General features: G+C 34.9%; 1 protein-coding gene across 1 annotated transcript in view; it reads right to left on the bottom strand.

The window, feature by feature from the left end:
* LOC126884531 (uncharacterized) overlaps positions 1–7,112 on the bottom strand; it is a 267,134-nt gene extending 260,022 nt beyond the window's left edge. The window contains exon 1 of the mRNA XM_050650480.1: positions 6,713–7,112. Within this exon, the coding sequence (XP_050506437.1) occupies positions 6,713–6,878 (166 nt within the window). The 5' untranslated portion in view covers positions 6,879–7,112. The remainder of the gene's footprint in view (positions 1–6,712) is intronic.
* Between the last annotated feature and the right edge of the window lie 14,734 nt (positions 7,113–21,846).

A 21,846-nucleotide genomic window follows, 5' to 3' on the forward strand; every position in this document is an offset into this window, starting at 1 on the left:
AATACTTCATTTGATTTATTTTCTAATTCTCTTCTTGAGTTTGCATCTATGATCAACAACAAATCATCTGCATATGCTATGCTTCCAAGCACTTCAGGATCTATAGTCAATTGTTCCAACAGTTCCTCTAGCATTACATCCCAGAACATAGGTCCACAAACTGATCCTTGTGGACATCCTTTTGTGATATGTTTTGTCTTTTTTCCTGTTGGACAGCTTAGGCTTGCATATCGGTCTTGACAGTAGTTTCTGAGACTTCCGTACAGATTCTTTGGACATCTCATTCTTCGAAGTCTTTCAAAGAATGACGGCCACCAAAGATTGTCAAAAGCCCCAGACACGTCTATAAAGATCATTAAAACATACTTTTTTATGCTTTCGTTTACTATTTCAAATACTTTATTTATTGCATCTTCTGTTGATCTACCTTTCCTAAAACCATACTGACCAGGATGTAATCCAATTTCTGTTCTTATTTGATTTAATTTTTTACATAGTAATTTTTCTTGTAATTTTCCCATTGTATTCAATAAACATACCGGTCTATATGATTTCGGTAAGGCAGGATCTTTATCTTCCCCTTTATGTATTATTATAACTTCTGCTTGTTTAAAATTATTGGGAAACCTTCTTTGTCTAAGACATTCATTATATAATGATGTTAGTACTGGAATTATTTGTTCCGACAATGCTTGAAGTATTTCAACATGAATATTATCCGGTCCAGGTGCCTTCTTTCTTTTCATTTCTCTCATACTTTCATATACTTCTTCTTCTGTGAATTCCTCTATTTCTCTTTCTTCTCTAGATTATTTCTATTTCTTCTAGAAATTATGACTAGAGTCATAAGATGCTATGTATTCTCTGTCCTCTTATATGGAGTTGAAGCCAGGACAATTACGGACGCAGCTGAAAAAAGACTTGCCAGCTTTGAGATGTGGTGTTATCGAATAGTGTGGAAAATATCATGGACAGAACACGTGAAAAACACGGAAACAGTAAGAAAGATGAAAAAAGAAAACGAAATATTCAACACTATGAAGGAAAGGAAAATGAGCTACTTTGGTCACATACTAAGAAATGAAAAATATGAGTTGATGCGATTAGTTATACAAGGGTATACAACGGTATAAAATGACATTTACCTATCTAGCAACAATATTATAACACCGAGACTCTTAAATAATAAGGCTATAACATATTAAAAAATCACTCAAATCGGACAACTAGTTTAGGAAATTCGAGACATCAAACATGTCCCATTTTAAATGTGGTCCTTTAATTTTGCCGGTGTGTGTATTAATAAAATATTTAATTTATTATAACCATGTAGGTAAGTAACTACTTAATTTGTTTGTGTTAGAAAATACATACATTTGAATATATTTTATGTTGTGAATGATCATAGAAAAGATCATGTTTTCTTCTCGTATTTAATTGCCATTATGATACTCGTGTAATCTATAGATAGATAGATATTTATTTATTTATCATAATAGATAATACACAAAACAAAAACATTGCACTCCACACCTGTACAAATTACATAAGAATTGTCAAGGCAAGGAGCGCTGTATAATTATCATAAAGTATTACAAAAATTAAAAACATGAGACTAAACAAAAATAGAGAAATAAGCTATTCGCCGCTTCGCGGCTCCAGTCGTATCCGTCATTTTCACATAACAATGAATAATGGCCATCTTTAAATGCTCTTTGCATAATATACTATACTTAATGTACCTACTGATTCTTAACATTTACTGGCCAAACCGCATATCAAACCAAGAGTTATGGACAAGCACTTAAGTACCAGGAACCAATATCTAAGACAATATGCAAAAGGAAATGCAGTTGGATGGGGCACACACTAAGGAGACCTGACACAGACATAGCAAGGCAACCCCTAGAATACACACCACATGGAAAAGGGAAGACCAGGTAGACCCGTAGAAACGTGGAAACGAATTTCGTGAAAGAAAATAAATTCTATTGGGAAAACCTGGGCAGAAATAAAGATCAGTGCAAAGGATAGGACAGAATGAAGGCAGACAGTCGACGGCCTGTGCTCCACATGGAGTGAAGAGAGATACATAAGTAAGTAATGTACCTACCTACTAGTTACTAGACAGTTGGGACTGGGATCAGCGAGCCGAGTATATTATACAAAAACCAACGAATATAGACGCATACTTATTAGTCCTGTCGCCAGGGGGGGTACAATGGCCTCCTTAATTCAGATGGACTTACCCAAGTTTTTTTTATGTATTTTGACCCGTAGAATACGAATTTTTTGGGTAACAGTTGATCCGGATGTCGATAAGTTTGTTATAAACAAAGAACTTGAGGAATTACATAACAGCGATTTTTCGCAAAACAAAACATTTTTTTTTGTATTTTTTGGGTGATTTTCAGCAAAAAATGGTCTTAACAAGTTTTTTCGTAGGATGCATAGTTTTCGAGATAAACGCGGTTGAACTTTCAAAAAATCGAAAAAGTGCAATTTTTCAACCCGAATAACTTTTGATTAAAAAATAAAATAGCAATTCTGCTTACTGCATTTGAAAGTTCAAGTCAAATTCTATCGGTTTTAATTATTTGCATTGCTAAAAATTAAGTTTTTATTTGTTAAACAAAGCCATAAACACAGTGTTTCCCGTGCCCAATGCATGCGTTTTAATGTACGTAATCTAACGTAGAAATTGCTGTATGCGCGCCTACTCGTTGGATTTCAAATGAGAAATGCATTGAAAACATCATTCAATCACTATGTGTTTATAGCTTTGTTTAACAATAAAAAAATTAATTTTTAGCAATGAAAGTAATCAAAACCGATAGAATTTGACTTGAGCTTTCAAATGCGGTAAGCAGAATTGCTATTTTATTTTTCAATCAACAGTTATTCGGGTTCAAAAATTGCAACTTTTCGATTTTTTGAAAGTTCAACCGCGTTTATGTCGAAACGAAAAAACTTGTAAAAACATTTTTTTTTTGCTTAGAATGACCCAATAAATACAAAAAATGTTTTGTTTTTCGAAACATAGCTGTTATGTGATTCCTCAAGTTCTTTGTTTATAACAATCTTATCGACATCCGGATCGACTGTTACCCAAAAAATTCGTGTTCTACGGGTCAAAATACATAAAAAAATTTGGGTAAGTCCATCTGAATTAAGGAGGCCGTTGTACCCCCACTGGCGACAGGACTATATTATGCGTATATTGTTTTCACCAATTTTGAAAAAATGTGAAAACGTTGAATTATCCACGTTCGTCTGTCTGTCTGTCCGTAAACACAACTCCTCCGTCATTATACCAGGTAGAATGACAAATGAGGTGTCAAATGAAAGCTTATACTTATAATCCAAGGATGGTACCTACTAAATGTGAGAAATTTGACCTAGGCTGTCTGTCCGTCCGACCGCGAATATAACTCCTCCATCATTATACCAGGTAGAATGACAAATGAGGTGTCAAATGAAAGCTTATAATTCAACGATGGTACTAAAGGTGAGAAATTTGACATAGGCTGTCTGTCCGTCTGTCCGTCCGACCGCGAATATAACTCCTCCGTCACTATTACCAGGTATAATGACAAATGAGGTGTAGAATGAAAGCTTATAATCCAAGGATGGTACTAAAGGTGAGACATTTGACCTAGGCTTTCTGTCCGTCTGTCCGTTCGACCGCGAACATATCTCTTTCGTCATTATAACAGGTAGAATGATAAATGAGGTGTCAAATGAAAGCTTATAATCCAAGGATGTAGTGATGTTGAAAAAGTAACTATTCGTTACAAAGCACTCGTTACTTACGACTTACGAATACCAAAAGTAACGATTATTATACTGAGAGGCAAACCGTTACTTGGATTACTCTGATTACTTCGTTACTTCGTACCAATCGTATCAGAGCTAGTAACGACTATTGTATCTACAGTAGAACCCCGTAAATCCGAACCCCGCGAATCCGAACTTTCGGCAAATCCGAACCAACGGAAAGTGAAAAAAATTTAAAAATTCAAGACAAAAACTTAAAAACATGTTATTATACAGAGTAAAGCCAAAAAATTGGACAATGTAGGATTACTAGGACTTTAACATTTAAAATTTCTTAAAAATAAATATTATACTTTAATATATAGGTTTATAAAGTGTTTATAAAGGTTAAACACAAACTTACTTTGGTTCTCTCGTAGTCAACTTGAGTCCAAAAATATTGTCCACACTCTTACAAGAACGTTTGGCTACTCAAAATCACAATGAAAGCTTTGAACTACTAGTTAAGGCTAACTTTCGGATAATCCGAACTTTTCGGAATCCGAACAGGCTGTCCCCCCAATTAGTTCGGATTTGCGGGGTTCTACTGTACTTTGATTACTCTGATTACTTCGTTACTTCATACTAATCGTATTAGAGCGAGTAACGACTATTGTATCTACTTTGATTACTTTGATTACTCTGATTAATTCGTTACTTCGTACTAGAGCTTACAATACCGAGCCAAAATCTAAATACCGGTATTTGGTATTTCAAATTTCAAATACCGGGATCCCGGTATTAAAACCGGTATTATGAATAAAAAATATACACATTATATTTACTATACTATCCTCAGTTGTTATATCGACTTGTTATTAAATAATATATGAATCCTATTAAATTTTGTTTTGAAATGAGTATCTAGATATTGTTTATAACATTACATAGAGAGTAGGAATAGATAGATACAAAAAATGTGCAAATAGAAAAACTATATATTTGATTCTAGGATAAATTTTGCATATAATAGGATAGTACTTTTACTTATGAAATTTGCTATTTGTAAATTAATTTAACTTTAATATGATATAAGTGTTAAAAGTACACGTTTAAGGCACGCATGTGAAAGTTTGCAGAATGAGCGAAAGCGAGTTCTGCAATTCACATGAGTACCTTAAAAATGTACTTTTTAACACCCATATCATACAATATTTTTTCTACAAACGTAATTACAGGCCAATATCTACAAAAACTTTTACTTGAACTTGACTGACATTCCAATTTTATATTTTTTTGACATTACATCAAAATTTGCATATACGGTCAATACGAACTGAAGTGCCTTAAATTTTTTTAAAGCACTAGTGCCTTAAAGTAGCATTTTTAACGCTCGTATGGAGTGCTAAAAATTGCATTTTTAACACGGTTGTAGAAAAAATATATTAATACAAATATTAACTTACTGTGATAAATATTTTATATGGATTACTCTGTATTTAGACCGCTATATATTTTCAATTATTATCAATAATTCAGAAAATAAGTGAGCTCAATAATTTATACACCACAATACACAAAAAAATGAAAAATAGATCTGGAAATGTAAAAATAATTCTGATTAATAAATCTTACGGCTTATTTATAAAATATTGTAGTCTAATTTTAAATATTTAAGAATTTTTATATAACTCATTTTATGTATTTGTATAGACGAGATTTAATAATTTGGTTGTAGAAGCTGATATAAACCTTCGCCTTAAATTAACGACATTCACACTTTTAGAAAGCGCTATACTTGTATGTGTAATAAACGTTTTTAATAAATATTTTTTACGATGATGTTGGTTGTTTATCTTCAAAAATAATTTCTTGTAATAGCAAAAAATATCTTAGAAGAAAGTTTATTGTCTATCAATTCACTTTTTATAAATTAAGCTAATACCGAAATACCGGTATTTTTATTATAAATACCGGTATCGAATACCGGACAAAAATCGTCCGGGATCCCGGTATTCAGGATCCCGGAATTCCGGTATTGTAAGCCCTACTTCGTACCAATCGTATCAGAGCGAGTAACGACTATTATATCTACTTTGATTACTTTGATTACTCTGATTACTTCGTACCAGTTGTAACAGAGCGAGTAACGACTATTGTATCTACTTTGATTCCTTTGATTACTTCATACTTCGTGAAGGTCGTTATTATATCGGAATACCTATAAAAAATACCTACCTACTGAGAAATACGATTCTGGATATGATTACCGGTACTCAAATGCAAAAGTAACAAAAGTAATCATAGTAATCAAATCATTTTTATCCCTTAAACAGATCGGTGAATGTCGTTGTTATATCGGAATACCTATACAAAATAGCTACCTACTGAGAAATACGATTCTAGCTGATATGATTACCGGTACTCAAATACAAAAGTAACAAAAGTAATCATAGTAAACAAAGTAACGAATACTGTAAATGATTACTTTATACAAAATACCTACCTACTGAGAAATGCGATTCTCGATATGATTACCGGTACTCAAATACAAAAGTAACAAAAGTAATCATAGTAATCAAAGTAACGAATACTGTAAATGATTACTTTATACAAAAGTAACGATTTGTAATGAATACTCGAAAGTAACTATAATCAACATCACTACAAGGATGGTACTAAAGGTCAGAAATTTGACCTAGGATTTCCGGTTTTAGAAATTCGACTAGAAGTACTGTCTTAAAGTCACCGGAATAGTACAAGTGATATATTATTCGACGCGCCTTCGCAAGACGAGAACAAATAATATACCTACTTCCGGTTTCATGACTGTCATTTATAATTAGAACGAGTTTGCAAAGAAAGCAGTCCATAGGTAAACAGAAGGAAATAATATTATTAATCTCTGTATCAATATTATCTGCGAAGAGTTTAAAAATTTAATTGAGGATCTTACCTTTAATGAATACTTTGTCTGATATTTCGTTGTCTTCGGCATTAAATCGTTCCAAAATAGCATAAAACAACATTACGTAAACAGTATAAACAAAAACCACTGTATATAAAACGTGTCTACCGTGTTTCCTCATCGTTTTCCACAAAAGTAACATCTTTTTGCGCATGTTTTGAGATTTTATTAAGTATTTTCAGATTTTCTTAAGGAAAATAACTTCCGAAATAAACGCATCAGAATATAAAATGTGTTCTGAATACTTTTCATCCACTTTTGTCTTTAAACTAGTGAAATTAAACTAAAACTACTAAAATAAACTAGATCGAAACCCCAACTGGTCACCAGCACTCACGAAAAGTTCGACTCAACACGTGTACGCTGCAACTAAAAACTAAAACCAATGGAATTTTATTTCAGAAAATGAACGGTTGCGAGAGCGGGAGTTTCTTAAACACCCACAGGTAGCGCATTCACGTGACGTTTGGGTTTAAGTTCTGTGCATCCATCCGGTTCTTAATGTAAACCACAAATAGGTGACCAGAAAAACACTTGTGTATATACAGAGTATGGTCACAGTAATGCTAACGAATTTTATGGTTGCAAATTATACATAATAAAATTTAACATAATCAAATGGAAATGCTAAAGCTTTTAGCAGGGCCGCCGCTACCTTGTGTGCGAAGTGTGCATTGCACACGGGCGGCCGATTATAGGGGCACCAAAAGCAGGCCACTGATGATAATACTTTTTTTAAAACGAAAATAAATTCAAAAAATGAAATAGTAATGATTCAGATATTTCTATAAACTCTAAAGCCCGCAGTTCACTCTCGCCGAAGTCGATCGAGGTTCAACAAGTACGAGAGTGTAGAATGCCACATTGTGTAACCTTGCCTGACTTCGTTCCCAGGTAACCAAATAACGTTTACAAAACGTAGAAAAAACGTCATAATTATCACCAAACGACGTCAGTTTATCACGTTTTTTCGACGTCGAAAATCACGTGAATATGTCCCACCACAATTCACGTCAATTTTATGACGTTTTAAATACGTGATATGAAAAACGTAGTTTTTACGTCGATTTGTCCCACCATAATTCACGTTTTAAATACGTGATATGAAAAACGTAGTTTTTACGTCGATTTTTCGTCGTTTTTTAGATTAATTTTTCGTTTTATGGTTTTAGAAATACACAAAAATTGAATGGGTCCGCCACATGGTTTGTTTTTGAGAAGTCAAACAAAAAGTTTTAAAAAATCCACAAGGAAAAGAAAAGGTTTTCCTGTAAAAAAGTTTTACATTGTGATAATGGAGAGTTTATACATTTTAAAGGTGAGGAATACAGTTTGTATTTTGTATTTAAAAACTGTATTACTAACCCTTAAAATGTATAAACTCACCATTATCACAATATTGAAACTTTTTCTTTGACTTCTCAAAAACAAACCATGTGGCGCTTACAACGTTATTCGGCAGACCCATTCAATTATTCCTATGGGCATTGTTAGTATTGCAATTTTTCCATTTAAGTAAAACCAAATGGAAGGCTCATTAAAATGCATAGAATTACAATATCCTCAATGCAACATAACATACATAGAATTTTCACTTTTTATAGTATAAGTATTTACTGTGTCAAAAGTGAAACAACATATAAACTAATAAATCATTTATTAACAAATTAAACATTTAAGTCATAATTTAATAACAAACTTAAGTTTAAACCATTTAAGTAATATAATATATATACATAATTATTATAATTATACCACACACTTTAAAGGTACGATTCCGACAACGACTGCAGACGGCAGTTACAGTTGTCACCATGACAGACGTCATTATTTTGCACTATTAATTTGCATAATTATTAGCAACTGACGTTCTGCCGGACAGCAGTTGCAGTCAGATGTCGGAATCAGTCTCACACAGATACATAGTGCAAAGTAGTAACATCGCTAACGCAGAGAACTGCAACTGGTGTTTGCAGTTGCTGTTTGCAGTCGTTGTCGGAATCGTACCTTTAGTCAGAAATAAATGCATACAAATAAGACCCAATATATTGAATTTTAATGAAAACTATCTGCTTTATATTTATAAATTTAAGGAAGACGATTGAATGATAAAAAATAGGACAAAACTATAATAGTCTGTGTTCTCACATATATACTCTTATAATCCTCAAATTGATTTCAAATAATTATTACAAATTTTTGCATACAAAAAGATCTACAGACACCTAAAAAATATATTTTTTGATTAAGGGACTGTAATGACCAAATTAAAATGATAAAAACAATTTACACGTGATATCTGATAATACACACTTAAAATACTAATAGGGCTTTTCATCGACTGTCATTTGTTTCGAGCTTCTGTCATGTGTCACATAATATTAATATATCTACGCCATACGTCTTTGGTTTGTATCATTGGTATATATCAATAACGTATGACGTAGATATATTAATATTATGTGACACATGACAGAAGCTCGAAACAAATGACTGTGAATGAAAAGCCCTATACATAAATACTCATGATGAAGAAGTACATTATAATTAAAAATGACTAACCATTTTCATATCGCTGCAACATGAAGCCAAAGCCGTCTTATGTTTCAGTTCGTTTAGAGAGCCCAACAAGCACTCTGACCGAACAGTTTCAAAACTCATTAGTTTCTCATCAGAGAATGTACTTAGCTGTAACATCTGTACATGCATTGGGTTCTTCTTCTTCTGTCTTGCGGTGGGCATACTCAGCTGCAAATAAGATTGCTGCAAACTACACATACAATGTGCATTTGCTCTGCCATTGGAACTGGCTATCATCCAAGTATCTAGTGGTTTAGCATTAGCTTTTTGGGAATGCTTCACCTAAAAAAATATTTTATCTTTGTGGGAATGCTTCAACTACAAAAATTTATTTTTATTAGAGTATTTGCGTTATTTACAATGATTGAGAATATTTTAAAATCAGACATTCGATATTCATATAATAATAGGTTTGTTCTAGCAAACAGTCAAACTAGTCAGAAACCGTCAGCAAACAGTTGGTCAGTGAGAGAACACAATACAGTCACCAGTGCTATCCCCTCTACTCGCGCTGGTCCACTATTCGCTGATGGTTTCAAACCGTTTGAAACTGATGCTAGAACAAACCTATAATTTTAGAACAAACAATCATGACTGTTTATTATTCTCTTTTCTATCATAGCAATTACATGTCGTCTACCTAAACTGTAAACTGCGTAACTCCATTTATCCAAATTTTACAGAGGTACAAAAAATTATTTCTCTAAATATGACTAATGTAAATACTACGTATCTCTCATTTTAAAAGATAGAATGCTAAAATGGAATATTTTATAGATAGGTACACGCAGTGATGTTTATGTAACAATATAGGTGCCGGTACGCAATGTTCCGGGGGGCCTGGGAAGTGTTCATAAGGGGGGTCCGCCCAGGAGAAAACTTTTAAAATTTACCCTCAATAAGGGCTACAGGGGAACAAGGGATAAATTCAGGGATTTGTCTATAATTTTGTTGTTTTTGTATTTTTTGTCCCAAGAGGTGCCGGTACGGCGTACCGGCGCGTACCGTCACAAAAACAGCACTGGGTACACGTATCGCTAACATTTGAACTTATATTGTTTAATGAGTGTATTTAATATTTTATTTACCACCAACTTTTTCTTGAAAATATCACTTTCTAAACAGTGAGGTCAGTCGTGTGGTATGAAAAACTGGGGAGTTACAAAGTTTTCGTACTAAATTTGCCGCAAGGGAGATACAGTGTATACGAAGATGTCACTATTTACTCTTCTGGTAAAAATATGCATGTGCATCCTTTTTTAAACGAGTAGGGATTTTTTTAAAATAAATGGTAGTAATAACTCATTGTCACAGAAATATGGAGTTACACAATTTACAAATTAGGACGATAATATGTCTGGTTTTATACAGATATATAAACGTAAATAAATCTAATATTTAAAACCAATTTATCCAAAAGACACTAATACTGTTATCCATATATTTCTTAATGGCGAATAAATAAAATAAAGGCTTACCTTTCCAACAATAATATAGAAATCATTAACAATTTTTACTCACAACTTTCAAAACAAATCCAGTTGTGAAGGCTTTTATGTGCCTGAAGGCTTTTATATGCTTTCATCTGCTACTTAGAGTAGTAACTGTGAGACTCCACCAGATATGTATATACATCTATAATAGTGATTTTTGGGATAACTTTAACTTTACTGTAAAATCCAATTCTGATGACTGAATTGTATGTGGATCTAAATCTCCAATTATTTTCAGCTTCAATGAATATCTAAAACAATAAAAGAAATAATGTTATTGCTTACAAAATTCATCATTATTGATAAATATCAGGGAAAAATGAATATTAGATAAAAATTGTTTCGCTTACCTTTCTCCAACATCTGCTGAGTTTCCAATAATAATTTCCTTAAATAATCATTTTGCATTGTGGTAAATTTATAAAATTCACAAAAGACAAACAAAAGTTTTAAGAAATACACAAAAAAACAACCAACAAAATCTAAATGAATCCAAAATAGGCAAAATTCGACAAGACAAACAATGAAATGAAACTACGCTACAAACATAACCTTTGTTTTGTAACTTTTAAGCTCCTCCCAATCTCGTGACGTCAGACCCGTCAGACTTAAGCTGTCTGAAATGAAAACGTCTTTTAAACGTATTTTAACGTCATTAATCTTACGTATTTAAAATCACCTACAAAAGACGTCCATATGACGTAATGTTCAACCACGTGTATATATTCCACCAAAAACTGACGTTTCCTCGACGTTCTTGACGTCACTTGGTTGCCTGGTTTCTACTTCCGAGATTTGTCGGTCTGGTCAAAGGGATCTTTATCGATATCGCACCGCTCTTTGTCGGCATTGCACTTCGAACGAGTGTGTAGAGAGGGTACTTCGGACTTCGGCCAACTTTGGCGAAGTAACTTCGCCGAGAGTGTACAGCCTGTTCAACTAATATTCCAAACAATCTACACAAAAATGTCAGAAAATGTTATTTATTATATGAACTGCCCTTTTGCAGCTGTAGTCATAAAGTAGTTCCGGGAATCAGGGGTGTAGTGGAGCCGGAACGTACCGGAACGCCGTTTCGGTACTTCTTTTTTGGGTTCCTCAAACCTCGCGGAAAATTGACCACTGTACTGACAAGTAATATCACAAAGTCATAGCGTTCCGGTACTGCTTAATTTGCGACTACACCCCTGTCGGGAATGCTTTTTAATTCAAAGTGGTTGGCATCTTTAGGACGTTGATATTTTTATCTACGTGGTTCATATGCGATTTTTTCAAATTCTGAACATTTATGATTTGTTAAGAGAGTACGATACTACAATATGCTACTTTCCGAGAATTTAGATAAGTGCTTGTTAAGTTGCTCTCATTGAGTAACAAAAAAGTCTTTTTTATTACTCGACGGTTTAAAAAAATCATTTTTATTACTCGATGGTTGCTGTGTTATAATATTGTTCCTTTATGCTTATATTGTATGGTTATAGATGGGTTATAGTTCAGTCAAAGTTGAGAAGTTGATGATTTTAGACACGCTTTTGATAAACGATTTTGTTTGTAATATACATATAGTAGTGTGTCCGGTTCTTTGGCACACTACTGTATTTCAAATAGGCCTGGATCCCGCGTACTAAAAAAAGTTGATTAATAGTAAGCTGAAAATTTGTTAATAGCTTAACGGTGTCTAGTCGGGCAAACTTTGATGTACGGGAACACTGGAACAGGGGAAGTTTTAATTGTGGAACAGTTTAAAAATTTGGAACGTCAGATTACGAGAACGTCCCATGTATTTTGTCGGACAGAACATCCAATTGATTTGTTACCCTTTCATTAAACTCTCATGCAAAAATCAGACTGCTATTACTAACCAACATGATTCCTGTCATTTGACATGTTCTTCGTGTTCCGCTTATTAAAATGCCCAGTTGGTGATAAACACCAGTCTGATTTTTGTATGAGAGTTTAATGAAATGGTAACAAATCAACTGGAACTTATATCATATTGGAACGTTTTTGTAGTCTGACGTTCCAAATTTTTAACCTGTTCCACAAGTAAAACTTCCCCTCTTCCAGTGTCCCAATACATCAAAGTTTGTCCGACTAGACACCGTTAAGCTATTGACAAATTTTCAGCTATTAATCAACTTTTTTTTGGTACGCGGGATCCAGGCCCATATATTTAAATATATTAGTAAACAATTAAGCATGGCGAATATTGTAAGTAGTCTTGTAAACAAAACGTACACATGTAGGTATTATTGCAAGATTGCATTTCTGTATATTATTATTGACATAATAATAATAACTTTTTTTTGGTACGCGGGATCCAGGTCTAAAAGTAACGTCGAGATCAGAGCAATTATTATTCATATTCATATACGCGTTACGTACTAGAAATGAAGCTGGAAATGAAGCGTTGGAACTAGAAATGAAGCTGGAGATGACATGCTAGAATTAGCAACAGCATTGGATATGGCGATTGTTAACACATTCTTTAAAAAGAGAGAAACTCAACTTATTACCTACAAAAGTGGACAACATCAATCCCAAATAGACTACTTCATGATAAGGAAAGAAGACATACGTGAATGCAAGGACTGCAAGGTAATAGTTAGTGAGACAGTAAGCCAACAACATAAGCTGCTTGTTCTGGACATCGAAGTAAAAAGCGAAACTAAACAAAAATATCGGAGAGGACCACAAAAAATCAAGTGGTGGTTGCTAAAAGATGAGAAGGAAGGTATATTCAGGGAAAGAATAGTAGAAAAAATATGTTGGAACATGAAAGGAAGCCCTAACACAATTTGGAGAAAAATGGCCAATATTATTAGAGAGACGGCTATTGAAATACTTGGGAAAACGTCAGGAAAGAAGTTTGAGGATAAAGAGACTTGGTGGTGGTCAAATGAAGTACAAGGAAAAATAAAAGAGAAGAGAAAATTATATAAAAAGTGGCAAGAAACCAGATCGGACATAGATCTTCAAAACTATATGGTCGCCAAAAAGGAAGCGAAAGTAGCAGTAGCAAAAGCTAAAGCAGAAGCGTATTCAAACCTATACGATCAACTTGATACCAGGGAAGGTGAAACGAAGATATATAAAATAGCCAAACAGAGAGCAAAGAAAGCAAAAGATTTTAATCAGATTAGATGTATCCGAGATGAAAATAATAAAATACTAGTTCACGAAAAGGATGTCAAAAAGAGATGGAGAAAGTACTTTGACAGCTTATTAAATGAAGAATTTGACAGACAGCCTGTAGAGTCAACGGAGACAGTAGCAGCAATGGTCACCAAAATAACCAACGAGGAAGTGGCTCAAGCGCTTCAAAAAATAAAGAAAGGAAAAGCGGTAGGACCAGATGATATTCCTGGGGAAGTATGGAGAGCATTGGGAGAGACAGGAACAAGGTGGCTAGTAGGTCTATTTAATAGAATTATGGTAGTTGGACAAATGCCAGACGAATGGAGAAGCAGTATACTGGTACCTGTTTACAAAAACAAGGGAGATATACAACAATGTACAAACTACAGGGCTATAAAACTGCTTAGCCACACCATGAAAATATGGGAAAGAGTAATTGATAGACGGATACGTGAAGAGACCGAAATATCCGAGAATCAATTTGGCTTTATGCAGGGTAGATCAACAACAGATGCAATTTTCATTATAAGGCAGTTGATGGAAAAATACAGGAGTAAAGAAACAAACGCTCATATGGTATTCATTGATCTTGAGAAAGCATATGATAGAGTTCCTCGAGAGATTCTGTGGTGGGCACTCAATAAGAAAGGAGTCCCTGGTGAATATGTAAAGATTGTGAGGGATATGTATGAGGGAGTAACGACTAGTGTTAGGACAGGTGTGGGAGAGGCTGATAAATTTCATGTGAAAGTAGGATTGCATCAAGGTTCTGTGCTTAGTCCGTATTTATTCTCATTAGTTTTGGACCAGATAACAGCGAAAATACAGGGTAACATTCCATGGTGCTTAATGTATGCTGATGATGTCGTGTTAGTAGGAAATAGTGAAAGAGACTTAGAACAAAAACTGGAACAGTGGAGACAAGCTCTGGAGGAAAAAGGTTTAAAACTTAGTAGGACAAAAACAGAGTATTTGGAATGTTCATTTAAAGATGGAGCTACTACAAATAAAGTGGTATCTTTGGATGGTGAAATGATTGTAAAAAGCAATAGTTTTAAGTACCTAGGATCGGTATTACAGAGTAATGGAGAAATAGATGGAGATGCATGCAGTAGAATTAGGGCTGGATGGATGAAGTGGAAAGAAGCGAGTGGTGTGTTGTGTGACAGAAAAATTCCAATGAAGCTGAAGGGAAAATTCTAAAAAACAGCCATAAGACCAGCTATGATGTACGGAACTGAATGTTGGGCAGTGAAAAAGAAAGAGGAACAGCGAATGCATGTGGCGGAAATGAGAATGCTTAGATGGATGAGTGGAGTGACAAAGAAGGATAAAATTAGAAATGAGTATATTAGGGGAAGTCTAGGTGTGGCACCAATTGATTCCAAAATGAGAGAGCATAGGTTAAGATGGTTTGGTCATGTTCAACGTCGAGACGTTAACCACCCAATACGAAGAATAGCTGAAGTGCAGATTCCTGGAAGGAGTAGGACAGGAAGACTAAAGAAGACCTGGGGGGAGACGATAAGGCAGGACATGTTGGTAAAGGGGATTAACATTGATATGGCCCAAGATAGAATTGTGTGGAGAAATGCAATTAGGGAAGCCGACCCCGCATAGGGATAAGGCAAAGAGAATGATGATGATTCATATACGCGTTACGGTCTCCTACACATTTCTTTAAATACTAGTAAAATACAAAATACCTATGTTGAAATGTATAAAGTGTTGGAAGGGGGCGGCAAATATTAAGTTGCACACGGGCGGCCAACACTTTAGCGGCGGCCCTGGCTTTTAGGGGGTAATTGAGAACTCGCCCCGCAGTGAAATAAAAAATATACAATGAAATAACGAAATATAAGTTTTGTCAATGTACTTATTCGGTTTTCATTCTAAATATTTACCTTTATATGCCTGGATCCAGCGCACCAAAAAAGGTTGATTAATAGCAAGCTGAAAATTTATTAATAGCTTAACGCTGTCTAGTCAGACAAACTTTGATGTATGGGAACACTGGAACCAGAGGCGTAGCTACCGCCGTAGGCCGTAGGCCGTATCAGCCGTATCAATTATACGGGGTCCCCGACATTCAGGGGCCCCAGCACGGCATGTCGAAACAAAATTCCATTCAAAAAATAGAACAAAATATTCTACCATTATTTCACTATTAAAACGTTTTGAAACAGTGTATATTGTTTCGATATCGACATTTTCGTGTAATGGATTCTTTATTACCAGAAAACGGTAGTTCTCACCAGTGGCGCACAACACCCCTACATGTGACACTATATTGAAACAGGCTGGAAGAATCACAATCTAAATATCGCAAAAGTCCGTCTCTGTCGTTATAGATAGAAGTAAGACGAAATGTACTTCCCAACGCGTTTCTCTTAGGCCACCCACAAGAAAGCGGAAGGATTAATATTTTAAGAAATTCTAGACGCCTAAGCTGGTCATTTAGCTATTGCAGGCAGTAAAATGACAAAGAGACTTTAGGGCTCGAAGACAACTTTCCCAAAAGTATTTACTTTGCACAGGATATGCCTCATAAAAAGAAGAATAGGAAAGATTGCTAAGTGTTTGAGTGATAGAAATCTCAGAATTCCACAAGGTTACAACGCAGTAACTTTCGTGGGAATCCTTAAACGGTTACAAAAAGGACACTCGTGGTGATTGGCCGAAAAAGAAACGTATGATCATAATAAGGCTGGTCTAAACATTATTTCCCAGCTATGTGATTGGTACGAAAATTTCGGAATGATGATTATTGGTCAACTTAGGTGATAGCTGTGAAAAAGGGAGGTGAATATAGAGAGCAGAGAGGAATCTTGTCCGAGATTAGGACAAGAAGGAATCAATTAAGTTCTAGCGGTCATGCAGTGAAGACCTGCATTTTTTTCTTGTCTGTGCCTAGATAGGCAAAATGGAATCTTAAAGATTCTGTCGTGAAAATCGCAAGTGCGATATGTTGTCTTAAATACCATACCGGTATATTCTCTGTGTTGTGTCCGGTACGATAAAATAATAGTTTTCTTAGTACGGCGTGTAATATGTTTCGTTCAAACAGAACTTAGTTCAACATTTGCGGATACGACTTCCGTTTAATATGTCTCATATAAACCGCACTTAATTCAATCTTCGTGGAACGCAGTTCCATTTTTTTTTTAAACAATGGTCTAAATAAAATATGTTTAATTATCAAGTCAGTGAGAAGTATCACTAATAATCATGAATGCAGTTATTTTCTTTTCATAAAACAAAAAGAACTATGGAATTTTTATTTTTCGTATAATATGATAACAATTATGTAACAGTATTTTAACTCTAAAAATGAAAGTGAAAAGTGAAAGTGATTTCGTCGTATCCACAACTCTGGCGAGCTAACCCGATTCCAGCAATTCAACAACAATGGATCATCACCAGGTATTTTGCAATAAACTGTTTCGTTCCTTTTTCTTTTTTTTTTTGAACTTTTAAGATGAAACGCGAAAGACTTATTTTTTTTATTTTTCTAATCAACTCAGTTTAATGACAATTTTCTATCTAAATAAATGGTAACTATGTTAAAACTTATTTCGTCTTTTTCTGTTCGCACAATCCATCTATGTATCCTTATTGTGTTAGGAAACGCAGCCTACTACAGACAACAAGGGTAAGTACCATTAGTAGTCAAAGGGATACCATTTTTTCGTAACATTTTTGTAATTTTTATATAGATAAATAGCAATAGATTCTGATCTATTAATGGCGCCCAAAAAATTAATAATTTCTTTTCTTTAGCTTAAATATTGTTGTATGAACTCACACCCTAAAATCTCTTGATGATTAGAGCCGCCGGTGCGATTTTAAATTATGTAGCACGTATTTTTTAAGTTTATGTACATCACATGTTTATCTAATTTGTCGTGCTTCATAAAATGGCGCGCAACATGTGGGGCTATCTCTTGTCTAATTCTTATTAGTTTGTTTTCTTATTTTGTCCACGTTGTTCTGCTCATTATTGATTCATAAAATAACGCTAAGTTTTTCATCTAACTCTTAATTAGTAATGTCACAAAAAGGCTTTTTTATTTTTAACGCAACCTAAGTTTTATTCATAAAACGGCGACCGCACCTAGAGGTTTCTGTCATTTTTTTTGTTTCTTTTTGCTCCGTGTTAACGAGTACTTAAAAACAACGTCATTGCATTCCTTTTTTTGTTTTACAAGTAAATGGTATTTTTCCCAGCACTAATTTAAAATGTGGCTCCTTGTTGTCTAAAGGTGTCTGAATAGAGATTTTATACTGTTTATAAAATTTCGATGGATGCGCAGATAAGAAATAAGATAGTAATGTAAATACGAAAAGAGAAAATTTCAAAGGTAAATAAAATAATAACTGCTAGTTTTCAATTCCAAGTTTACAGTAAATTTTGAGTTTAAATAGTTTTGTTGAATTTTTTTTGCATAATTTTTGAAAGAATATAATTCAAAATGGAATCCTCCGTGGTTCAATATTTAAAAAATGACGAAATTGATTATGAATTGTTTATACGAGGGGTTAAGACTAAGAAAAATCTTAGTGACAAAAAAACAATGCTTCGTAAATTACTTAGTAAAAAGGCCGTTATTGATTTAGAGGAAAATAGGTTAATATTCAACGATGAGAAGAAGCAGATAGACGAAACTGCTGTTGACATCCGTAGTTTAATTGGAGATTTCGAAGGAGACGTTAGAGATTCGGTCTATCGTAGGGCAAAGGCTCATCTTACGCATTTATCTTTTAGAATAGCTAGGTTACCCGTAGAATTTGAGGAAGAAGAAGAGTATAAGGCAGAGGCTTCTGCAGATTGTTTACTTTTAGAAGGGCAATTAGATGACAAAGTCGTTCCTGTTGGGCCATTAGTTTCTTCGAATATAATTCCTTCACAGCCGGTCGTTAATATTCCAGCTCCCGTCGTTCAGGTGTCGCATCCAACTAATTTAGCTGATTGGAACATTAAGTTTAGTGGAGATTCTAAAGGAGTTTTCCCTTTCATAGAAAAAGTTAGAGACCTAGCTGAATCCCGTAATGTAGGACAAGAGGTTCTTTTCAGATCAGCTGTCGAGTTATTTACAGGTAGCGCTGCTGTGTGGTTCAGGAGTGTTCGTAGTACCGTTTCTTCATGGAACGAATTGATTGGTCTTTTGAAGGCTACGTTTCTTCCCCAAGACTACGACGAGGATTTATGGAACCAGATCAAATCCAGGAAGCAGAAGAAAAATGAGTCGTTCGCTTTATTTCAGGCACAGGTTATGTCTTTGGCAAAACGGCTGACGGTGCAGCCTTTAGAGAAAACTATCGTGAAACACTTGAGGCAAAATATTATCCCTGAATATATTCCGTTGATTGCATTAGTCGATACCAATACTGTTAAGGAGTTGTCTGCTGTTATTCGTAAACTAGAGAATAATGTGGTCGTGCCTAGTGTCAAGAAGGAAACGTCCGTCGCTTATGTTAATCATGAGTTCCCCGGTCCCTCCAGAAAAGCCAATGTTCCTAACGGAAAAGCAAATTTTAAAAATAATGACGATCGCTCGGCTCCGCGAAATTCTGAGGCGAAAAACCCTAGTAAAAGTACTTCGAATAAATCGAAGATGATCGTTTGTTTTAATTGCCGAAGACGCGGGCACAATTTCAACGACTGTAAACAGCGTTTTGATAGATATTTTTGTTTCCGATGTGGCGCAGATAATGTTACGGTAAGGACATGCCCAAACTGTGTCAAACCTTCAAAAAACGAATAACCAACACCCTTAAGTTCGGTAAGAGTGTTCACAATAAAATTTCAAACCCCGAACATTCATGTTTTGCGGCCGATAATAAGTTTCCAGAAAATTTTAATGTCTCTGATTGGTACAAATGGCTAGGTACAGTAAAAAATTTTTATAAACATTCGTCAAAATTATCTCCGGTCATTGCTTCAAAGCCATTCGATAACAGACCTTACTTGGAGGTTCAAATTCTTTCGCAACCCTTTACGCTTTTATTAGATACCGGGTGTTCCACTACTGTAGTCGGATCCAAGGGATTGGATTTTCTTGAGAGAAACAACATTGAGATCGATTTACCGTGTAGTCAGAATGTGTCTTTAGCCGACGGATCGAGTAAAAAGGTTTCTGGTATTGTAGATTTGCCGTTTGTGGCGAATGGAATTTGTCATGTGATTAGTTGTCTTGTAGTGCCATCGCTACCAATAAATTTTATTTTAGGAAGTAACTTTATTTCAAAATTTTCTTTAGCGATAAATTTCGAACAAAATAAATGGAGTGTCAGAAATCCTTGTTGCGAGATAGTAACTTCAAAACCTGAAGGCGATGTTTCGTTCCCACAATCTTTGTGTTCGATTGATTCTCTTGCCGCCGAGTTAAGACCTCTAGCGGATGCTGTCATCCATAGTTTTCAGGAGGTAGACAAAAAGAATGGTATAGGAAGAACAGATAAGATCAAAATGACTATCGATACGGGTGACGCAAAGCCTTTTCGACAACGTCCTTTTCCTATGTCGCCATACATGTCAGATATTTTAAATCGCGAATTAGATGAGATGCTCAAACTTAAAGTTATAGAACCGAGTAACAGTCCTTGGTGTAGTCCAGTCTTGCTTGTAAAGAAAAAGACAGGCGAGTTTAGGTTTTGTTTTGATGGCAGGAATCTTAATGAAGTTACTCGTCATGACACATATCCTCTCCCCAATATTGACCGAATTTTGTCATTATTGCGTAACGCTAAATATATAAGTTCGATAGATTTGAAAAAAGCTTTTTGGCAGATCCCTCTTGATCCATCTTCGCGAGAAAAAACTGCTTTTGCTGTTGTTGGCCGTGGATCATTTCAATTTACTGTGATGCCTTTTGGTCTTTGTAATAGTGCTCAAACCCAGCAAAGATTAGTAGATCAAATTTTTGGACCAGAATTCGAACCTTTTATTTTTACTTACTTGGATGATATTATTGTTTGTTCTTCCACTGCTGAGGAACACGTTGCCTTGTTAGGACAAGTGCGAGATAAACTAAAGGATGCTAACCTTACGATAAATGTAGACAAATGTGAATTTTTCAAAACAACTTTGAAGTATTTAGGCTATATCGTTGGTGATAACTCTCTTCGGTCGGACCCCGACAAAATTTCCACTATGGTTAATTATCCCCGTCCAACTAACACAACGGAGATTAAACGTTTTATTGGTCTTTGTTCTTGGTATAGACGTTTCGTCAAAGATTTTTCTACCCTTGTTTCCCCTATCAATGATCTTTTGAAAGGAAAGAAAAAGAAAGAACCTATAGTTTGGACATCAGAAGCTGAAAATGCTTTTATCGCCATAAAGGAAGCTTTAGTATCTTCCCCAGTTCTAGTACAACCCGATTATTCTCGTCCCTTCACTATTCAGTGTGACGCAAGTAACACCGGTCTAGGAGATGTATTGACTCAAGAAATAGACGGTGGAGAAAAGGTGATTTCCTATGCTAGTCGGTCTTTGACAAGAGCAGAACGTTCGTATGGAACCACCGAGAAAGAGGCCCTTGCAGCTTTGTTTGCTGTTGAAAAATTTCGCCCTTACGTAGATGGTGTTGAATTTACCCTCATCACTGACCATTATTCGTTGTTATGGCTTAGAAATTTAAAAAATCCCACAGGCCGTTTAGCTCGTTGGGCTATGCGTCTCAAACAGTTTGATTTCCGAATCGTCCATCGTAAAGGAGCATGTCATAAGGTGCCTGATGCACTTAGTAGGATTCATGAGAATGATCAAATTGCTTATCTTGAAGTTGATACTGATCGCATCGATCCATGGTACGATGATTTGCGTACAAAGATTTTGTCTAACCCAGAAAGTTTTCCACAGTGGAAAGTAGAGAACGACCTCATATACAAATTTATTCCGGCTTGTCT

This window comes from Diabrotica virgifera, chromosome 5 (genome assembly GCF_917563875.1).
Source record: "Diabrotica virgifera virgifera chromosome 5, PGI_DIABVI_V3a".
NCBI lineage: Eukaryota > Metazoa > Arthropoda > Insecta > Coleoptera > Chrysomelidae > Diabrotica > Diabrotica virgifera.